Here is a 9,877-nt window from a genome sequence, read left to right on the forward strand (position 1 = left end):
TGAGGGCTATCTACATGCCATGTAGTCTATGGTACAGTCCAGCAATGTCACACCTGACTGGCTATGGGCTATCTATGCAAATCAGTTGAAACCTAAAGTTCTCACACTACAATCCATGGAGACGGCAATGCAGACATTAGTACCATGCTGACTGTGATGGCTAATCACAGCTTTTATTTGTGGGATGGTGAGACGGGCAGGCCCCTTGGAAAGCATCCTGTGTGTGCTCACTCCAACTCCAAGGCTCCTATGAGAGCCAGTGCCCTATTGGGTTCAGAAACTGCAGCAGACCAGAGCTGAAGCATGGACTCTTCTTGTGACTGGACTGGTGGGGATGAAGACAACGAAAAAGATACCTGTGTCCCCTGGCAGTCACCAAACTATGAAACAAGGTCCCAGAGAACTAGAATTTTCCCAGGAATCTCATGCTTAAGGGAGAAAAAGGCTGAAGCACGGTGCCATTATGTGGTTCTGAGAGCAGTCAGAACACCCTGCAGGATGACGCGGCAGCCTGGACACCTGAGATAGCAGACAGCCCTCTACCTGAACCTCGTCCTCACGTCAGGACCTAGACGATGGTTGTAGGGTGGGGTCCTTTGTCCTTCTCCCCAGTTTGGCTATGCTTCAGAAATCCCCTTCCTCTGTTTCACTGTGAACTTCGCGCATGTGTATTTCTTACTGATGACCAGTACTCAAGCAGCTTGTCAGTGTTGCCAGGGACACGGGCTCTGACCTAACTCTGGGAGCATCTGGGACTGTGTGAAGGGAAAGGAATGCCCGGCATGTCACTAGACGGGTGCTCTAAATCTGAGAATTACTGACTTTGCTTTATAGACGTTTGTAATGTTCTAAGACACTGAATCCAAAACCAGTGGGGTACAGTCACGTCTGCCTGTAACTGCCCCAGGGTGGTGGAGGATCCGGGGGCTAGCCTGGGCTATCCCAGTGTAGCTCACTGTAAACAACCTCATAATCTAATAAAGGATGAATGCATTCATTTCACTTTTGAGAACTAATTGATTAGTGGGGTTCCTTCATTTCTTATAATTCACAGAAACATGAACAGATGCTACCTATCTGAGACTCGGATTGCCCTCATGACTACTGCTACCTCTACAGAAAACCTAGGCTACAGAAAACCCTAAACAGCAGCAAACACACACAGGCCCATCAGCAGGAAAGCCAGCTTTCCAAGTCTTGTGTTAAATCTTTGTAGTGTTCAGGACAGAAGCAGTCAAGTGACTTGGGACCCCGAAGGTTCTTGGAGCATCACTTCTAACTCTCGAACATAAATCTCACTTAATCCAGTAGATAATCACTAGAAGCCATAGCGTTCCACTCCTCATAGACACCAAGTGCCGAGCAGGAGGAAGGCTCAACTCTGTCTTAGCTCAGTGGATTTCCAGAACATATCGTTACAAGAACACTGCAGCGGACCCTTTCCGGGAACATCAGGGAAACCTGTCGGCTCTGAGGAAGGTTGCAGAAGAGGACCCACGTGCTCTGAGCAGGCTGCTGTGGATTTAGTTCTGCTAGTTGAGAACAACATTATCAGGTCTGACTGGGAGGCAGATCAGGGGCATCTGTATGGAAGCCATCTTATCTTACCTGAAAAAGAGTGGCTGTCACCTGCTTCTTGGAGAGATGGCTCTGGACATGTTCCACAGCTTGTTTGGAGAATGTCTTAGAAAAAAATAACAGAAGAAAGGAAGGAAGGGAGACATCATTATTTTAACAAGGTGACATGTCTACAGATCACACATTACAACAAATGGCTGACACAGAGATCCTGGAAGAGTAACCTGTGGGCTCTCTGCACACAGTCCAAGCACATGGTGTCTTCTGAGCATCCAGAGCCCTTATTTAAGTGCCCAGAATAGAACCCTCAGTAATCAAAGTTCCCATGGCAACAGAGCATAAGAAATCCCACCACTGCCTGACTACATAACCTCTTCCTTCCTTGATGCCGGCTCTATAGAGGTAAACTGTCTACTGTTTACAGAGAAGACAGATACAGGAATATGTATGTAGGAATTCATCACAAGAATTCCAAGCCAGGCCACAGTGGCAGTGGCTCTGGGTCTTGGAGGTCTCACTGCCACCCCAGCAGAGGGCAGCTGGGGCAAACAGAACGGAACTTCCATGTGGGTTACAAACTTTATCTTCCAGAAACCTTTCAATGTAGACTGCTTTATTCAAATTGTTTATGACTGATTAATGGGATTCCTACATTTCTTGTAGTTCACAGAAACATGAAAGTATGCTTCCCATCTGAGACATCCTCACTACCACAGCCACCTCCTCAGAAAACCCATACAGGAAAAGGCTTTCAGGGAGAAGCCATTCACCCTTAATAGCAGCAAACACACATACCGGCCTGTCAGGGAGAGGCCAGCTTTCTGAGTCTGGTCATTTAAATCTCTGTAGTGTTCAGGATAGAGGGAGTCAAGCGGCATGGGGTGTTTTTTTGTTTGTTTGTTTGTTTTTGTTTTTGTTTTGTGGGGTTTTGTTTTGTTTTGTTTTAGCTCTTATAGACCAGGCTGGCCTTGAACTCACAGAGATCTGCGAGCCTCTGCCTCCTGAGTGCTGGGAAAGGCATGCGTCACTACCACCACCCGGCTACTACTCATGGCTTGTTAAAGGTTCTGAGAGCATTGCTTCTAACTCCTGAACATAAATCTCACTTAATCTGGAGGATAATCACCACAAGCCTTTTGAATAAAACCCACTCTGCCAAAGCCTCTCCCCCGTAGCTCAGCTGAGGAAAGTCAAATTCACATAGGTTCCACAAGACACATCCATCCTCTATGATTCAGCCAAGGCACCAGGGCACAAAGTGGTGAGCACCCATCCAGCCCCAATTCTTTCTATAAAGCACAGTAAAGCAATAGAAGCTCTGAGAGGGGCCAGCTTGTGTACAGCCGCTCACAGCATCACTGAGAACTGTAACCACACCCTAAGTGCTAAGGCATGACAAGACCATCCAGTCAGACTTCCTGCCACGGTACAGTGCTGTGCCCTTGTGTTGTCACATATGGAGATTCTGGGCACACAAAGCTCCAGGGTACTTCAGATGTGGTCGAAAGGGAGCAATTTCATCTAATTTTAATTGCTTTAAATAAACTCAAACAGCCTATGTGGCTGGTGGCCAAGGCCCTGGACCGAGTAGGTGAAGACTGTGTGTCCTTTATAAAATGGCTCACATTGATAGAGAGGCATCCTCATGGTAATTTCCACATTGATAATTAGTCCACTTATTTCTGATGAAGTTAGTTCCTAAGAATCTAGTTTATCTCAATTAGATTGTTTATCTGACTTCTAAGGAAGACAATAATTTCAACCATTACTTAACTATTCGTGAAAAAAATTGACTTAAGTATTCATGAATAAAATTAACATAATAATTATAGTTCTTATTAATCCCAAGATATCACTGAAAATTTATATTAATCAAATTCTGATTCACCTAATTGTTAAAGTACAGCTAAATTAAAACTAATAAAGCAAGGCTAGGGAGATGGCTTAGTAGTATTTGCATAGCAAGCATAAGAACCTGGGTTCAATTCTAAACAATACAGCAACACTAATTATCACATCATCATCATCATCATCGTTACATCATAATCACATCATCATAATCACAGCACTGTCATCATTATCACATCATCACCACATCACCATCACATCATCATCATCACGTCATCATCACATCATCATCACAACATCATCACATCATCATCACATCACCATCATCATCACATCATCACATCATCATCACATCATCATACTCATATCACATCATCACATCATCATCATCATCATCATCACATCATCATCATCATCATCATCACATCATCATCACATCATCATCATCATCATGTCACCATCAAATCATCATCACATCATCATCATATCATCATCACATCACATCATCATCCTCATATCACATCATCACATCATCATCATCACATCACCATCACATCATCATCACATCACCATCATCATCACATCATCATCACATCATCATCACATCATCATCACATCATCACATCATCATCACATCATCACATCATCATCATATTATCACATCATCATCACATCATCACATTACCATCACATCATCATCTAGGTGTGGTGGTATAGCATGTAGGACACTGAGGTAAAAGGATCGGGAGTTGAAGTTCAGCCTGGGCCACACAGAGAGACTCTGTCAAATAATAATGAGACTAAGAATGAGAGTAAATCCTCATTTCCTTCATCAAGTCTAGAACAGAAACCTTTCTTCTTGATCCAAACAAGCCCTCTCTCATGGCATCAGCTGCCCGCAGTACCAAGACTGACTTCAGGGAATAAAGCAAGCATATATGTAGCAGGAGACACCGAGTCAGAAAACCGCATGGTTATGAGAGAAAAGGAGACCCAGACCCCACCCCAGGATTGCAGCTGTGTAGCTGGGCTCCCTTCTGGAAACCGGGTGGTGGGCAATGTAACCCACATGGGTGCAATCTGGGGGAGCCGGATGGGACACTCACGTGTGTGCAGGACAGGAGCTCTCTCATGATGTAGGCATCATACATCTGGCGGCTCCGGCGCAGCCGGTCCTCCTCGTTGTCCAGTTTCTCGTACTCTTTTATCTAAATTTCCGGAGATTGTCAACATTAGCTTGCAGCTTCCTAGAAACCAGCTTTATTTAGAACCATGACTGACCCAGCCAGGAACCCTTCCCCATGAGAGATAAGACAAATTACTGAGGCAGCGATTCCCAAAAAAATGACCTCTTCACATGAGGGTTTAACAAGGTTGCATCAAGTTAGGCCCAGCTGGAAACACAAATGTATTTCCCTCTCTGGTGACCCTGAGCATTTTCATATTGAAATAAAGATGACCATGGCCACAGTTATCCCGCAGCACAGAAGCCAGGGACCACTTGCCTGGCCAGTTCTCTCCAGATCTTCCAGCCTGGCTGTGCTTCAGCTCTGAGATGGAGCTGGTTCACGCTCTACCAGAGTTCCAGGATCAGCAGGGGAAATTGGTCGGGATTCATCAGCAGGTTTCTAAAGTCATGTGAAGGAAGCGTGTATGTGGAGGTAGAGCACACTACTGGATAAAAGCAATGCTTTTCCAGCACTACTGCAAACGGTGTACTATTTACTGTAAAGGCCTTCCGTGGTGTGCATGGCTGTGCATCCCAGCCCTCCAGAGGCAGAGACGGAAGAGTGTAGCCAAGGCTAGCCCAGGCTAGCAGCGAAACAGTTCGAAGGAAGGAAGGAAGGAAGGAAGGAAGGAAGGAAGGAACGAACGAACGAACGAACGAAGGAAGGAAGGAAGGAAAGAAGGACACACTATTATGTCAAATGCTATGCTAGGAAAGGCTGCCAGCTGAATAAACAATGAGATGGGGTTTAGAGACAACTGTCCTATGAAGGAATGGTCCAAATTGCTATTATCTGACTACAAGAGGTCCCTGGTCAGAAAGCTGTTCCCATTTCTTTACAGACATATTTTGACAATACAAGACAAGACTGAAGACAATGAACTATGAAGGTAGAGACACGGTATCACACCTGAGAGCCGTCCACCTGGACTGGCAGAAACAGGGACTTCCTTGTGGGAGTAGCTTTGACCTTACAGACTGGTGTCCACATACTGGAATTGAAGCCAGTCAGTCCTACGAGGATTTCTCATACGGACGAGGTCATAGCTTGGAGGCAGGGAGGTGTCACCACTGAGGCCCTGTAACAGCAGGTTCCCACACGGAGAAATTACCAAGATCCCATCATGTGTAGCGTGGTGGCTAGCATGCACGCCTATGGGATTTCTGGGGCTTAGAATGGGGTCTTCTTGGGGCAGAAGACAGTCACCATAGGACCAGCTCAAGAGGATCAGAGGCTCTCGGCAGTGCAGCGAAGCTGGCCTAACCAAGGACCCGATTCAATCATCCTACCTCAGTTTCTGAAAACTAACCACATGGCAGCTGCATAGATGGCATTGCCAGGTGGCCAAAGTCAGGTACAATGCACCCAAACCACCAGAAAGGAAAGAACTAGGGTTTGGTTCATTTCCTCTGCTTGGTGATTGCTCTGGTTACATTTTGGTCTTGGGAGATTCGAGGGTTAATGCCAGCAGGCCTGGATGCTAGAACAGATCTAACCCAACCAGAGACCAAGGTTTGTCCCTGGACACGCAAATGACCTCAAGCCATGGCGCACCACCTCAAAACTGATATCCTGAACACACACATAATGGGGCGCAAGTCCAGGGGACCCGTGAGGCAGAGTGGCATCTGGTGGGTCACATGCTCATTCTCTGGAAGTTTCCATGATTTGTCTCTTGCAGTAGCTACCCAGACAATCCCGGCTTCGTGAACAAATGAGGCACGGCCCAGTGTCTGTGCTCCGAGACCCGAGTCTGACAAAAGCTGTGTGAACACCAGACAGAGTAGAGCAAGCATGGGACCAGCGCTGAACTTACACCTCACTTTCTTTCAGAAAGATCACTAAATAAATAACAGGCCATCAGCGGTGACTCTGCTGGCCTAAAGGAATTCTTGATTCAGTAACACTACATCCAATCCTGGTAGAAGGGCTGATTGGGTACTTATGTAAGTAGGACCACATTATACGTGTCTCCATGCTAAAGTACAGACACAGTGTCAGTGGTGACAGCATTCCCCCTTCAGGAAGTCAACTCTTTGCTCGGGCACACATGGTTGAACATGTCACTGCCCAGGCCGCAGCTGTGTCCATAGCTCCCCCTCTCTGGGATCTGAGTTCCGCATCTCAAAATGGCTTTGCCTCCATTTCACTCAGTCTCCCATTGGCTTCAGAGCACTGGGCACTCTGTAAGGCTTTTGTCACTAGCCACACACACCTTAGGGAAAGCTGTCAGGCCCACAGACGTCAGCAAGAGGGGCCACACATGTGACCTTTCCTGCTGAGCATCTCCATCTGGGGTTATCTAAGGGAGCCCTAGCTACCTACTCACCACGAATCACAGTCACCATGTCCCACCCTGGTTACAGGGGTCACCGTAGACTCTTTGCCTAGGTTCCGCACCCTTCATCCATGCTTGTGCATCATTGAAAACCCATCAAACCCAAACAACAACCTTGGAGCAGAGTGGTCCTCCTGAGACCATGACTGTCAATTCAAGGAAGCACTGCAGAGAGACCTAAGAGACAGGGATAACGGAGAAGGAACATCAAACAGAAACTATGAGAGAAGAACATTCTGGAGATAAGGAGCCACAAAGGTGGGCTCCAGAATCCACACAGATATCCATTCTACCAAACTTGCCTAGCACATGATGGGCATCTGGGCATGGCCAACCTCAGTGGCCCAGAATGGCTAAGGAGCCGAACCAGATACAGTGGTGGCATGCCGCGCAGGGGTGTGGCTGCTGGCACTAAACAACTCACACCTCTCTGGGGTTGAGCACGCCTTTGTGGACTGCACTGCTCTCCATATGTGCGGGAGATGGAGCCACGCAGGAAAAAGCAGCTCAGCAGCAAGATCCAGCAAGATCGGGGCTGGAATGATCAGGGCAAGTGCTGCACACCAGTGATTGGAATTAGAAAGAACACGTGTGTGATAAAAGGAAGGATGGGCGGCAGCAGAAGGAAACGGCCATGCTACTCTAGTTGAACATCAACGTGTTAGAGCCTAGAATCACCTAGAAGACAGGAATGCTGAGTGATTTTCTACAGCAGGTGGCCATAGCAGGGTGGATCCATGCGACGCTGTCTTTATTGTTAATCAATGTGAAAAGGTCCTGTCCATCCTGGGCAGCATTGCTCACCAGGTACAGAAGGGAGATCCTGAACAGGCTGAGAGGAGAAAGTTAGCCTAAAGCAAGTTAGCAAGGAGCAACCTTAGGGTCTTTCTACTCTTGCCTGTAATATGACCTGCTTCAGCTCTTGGCTTGACTTCAGCGACAGACTGTGACCCACGACTTTAAGCAGAATAAGCCCATCCTCCCGCTTCAAGGTTCTTGCCTAGGTATTTTATCACAGCAACAGAAACGAAAACAGGACAGCAGCTATTAAAAAAATCAACTGGAATTGTCAGAAGTGAAAGTCTGGAATCTGAAATAAGCCATTCGGTGGATGGATGGGAGAGCAGGCTGCAGAAGCTGAGACAAAATCCAATTTGCAGAAGAGGAAGAAAATACATTGAAAGAAAAACTGATCATCGTGCTGAGGCCGACAGGATAATATCCATCAATCATGAAAATACGACCGCAGTCCTGGAAGAGAGGGGAGCGTGTGCTCTAAGAGATAACTGTCCCAGTGGCTCCAGAGTTGTTTAAAGATGTAAACGGACAGGCTGAAGAATTTCAGCAAACTCTGCAATATGAATGCGCTGTCTAAAATCACTCATTGGAGAGCAGGCATTGCCAGGATGGGAACAGTCATCCTGTACCTACAAAGAGGCACTGTAAAGACACGAGCCTCCCCGGTCTCTCACAAGGAAAAGCTATGGCTCTGGCCACGGCACAGGGAGAAAGAAGCCAATTTAGGACAAAAGAGGAGTGAAATAAGAGGCAGGGCTCTTCTTGTAGTGACACACCAGTGACATCATGTGTGAGCCCGACCACAGAGCTTCAACCTACAGGGAAAGTGGCAACAGAAATCAAAAAGGCCTTCCCCCATCCGAGTGGCAGATTTCAACATCTCTCACAGTAGATGACAAAGACCTGCAGCGAGGTGAGTCCAGATGGAGAGCATCCAGCTCATGGCAGAGGCTCCGGATCAGCACACCCAAATATGCTAGAACCAGAACCTGCCACTGTCCCCCCATCCCCCACTCCCAGGCTGCCCTCCTCAATGTCAGCTCCTCACATGCTAAGCTCCTCCCACCAGGAAGTTGGGTGTGGCCTCCTGTGCTTTCCTAACCCCACCTCAGAGAGGCCAGTCTTCTCGTCACCCATGCTCTTGTTTAAATGAGACCTTGCTGAGATGATACTGAACTCATTCATGTAGAGTGGCCACCAACCCACAATACACCACACGGAGTCTGCCTGAGCTCCTGGAGCAGTTCCTATGTCTGTGGACATCCAGCTGGCTGTAGCTTTCTCTCCCAGAGTGTAAGCACAGAGACACAGAGCCACACAACGTCAGGCACGAGGCTGGGGTTTGAGGAATATGACTGAATAAGCAGGGGCAAAACCAAAAATCCTAGGAACTCATTCTCTGTTGCTATATTCTCTCTTCTAAGATTGTCATGACAGGTGCCCTGGGAAGTGGACAGAAATATCCACCCAGCTCACTGGACCTCAGTCTTAAGTCCCCCTCATCAGAGCCCCTCGAGTGGAAGGAGCTCGGCATCCTACACGCCAGGGATGGCCATGTGACTCGTCTCACACCTCACGGCACCTAGAGGGCATAGCTGCAGGCAGAGTTAAGGAGACTTCTGTGTGTGAGTCCTGTAAGGGGTGGGATGGACTTGGGCCCCCATCCCCTCTGCCATCTGAGTGTGGGATCACAGGCCTGTGCCAACAGCCCCCGCCCACTTCCACCCCACCCTGGCATCTGTGAGCAGTTATTTAAAGTACTTGTCAGTTACTCCACTATTCATCTACCCGGTCTTTGTGTCCGGTGACCTTGTCTTCTCACTTGTCCCCTCCCATCGCATCCATCAAGGACAGGGTCTCCCTGTCCCCTACTGGGTACCTCACAGCAAGTGAGCCAGACTGGAGATGGGCTGTCATTTCCATGACATCCCGTCTGCTGTGGGTTTGATCCCTGGTGTGCGATGTCCTGTATATGTGTTGCTTTTGTTGGTTAATAGAAAAGCTGCTTTCTGCCAATGGCTTAACAGAATATAGCCAGGTTGGGAGAGAGAGAGAGAGAGAGAGAGAGAGAGAGAGAGAGAGGGAG

General features: G+C 47.6%; 1 protein-coding gene across 2 annotated transcripts in view; it reads right to left on the reverse strand.

Annotated features, from left to right (window-relative positions):
• Grk3 (G protein-coupled receptor kinase 3) overlaps positions 1-9,877 on the reverse strand; it is a 103,037-nt gene that overhangs the window by 47,387 nt on the left and 45,773 nt on the right. For both annotated transcript variants that reach the window (XM_005344235.2, XM_013349334.2), the window contains 2 exons: positions 4,533-4,634; positions 1,609-1,683 (listed from right to left, as the gene is read on the reverse strand). In XM_005344235.2, the coding sequence (XP_005344292.1) occupies positions 1,609-1,683; positions 4,533-4,634 (177 nt within the window). The remainder of the gene's footprint in view (positions 1-1,608; positions 1,684-4,532; positions 4,635-9,877) is intronic.

The sequence above is a fragment of the Microtus ochrogaster genome, chromosome 2, assembly GCF_000317375.1.
Source record: "Microtus ochrogaster isolate Prairie Vole_2 chromosome 2, MicOch1.0, whole genome shotgun sequence".
NCBI lineage: Eukaryota > Metazoa > Chordata > Mammalia > Rodentia > Cricetidae > Microtus > Microtus ochrogaster.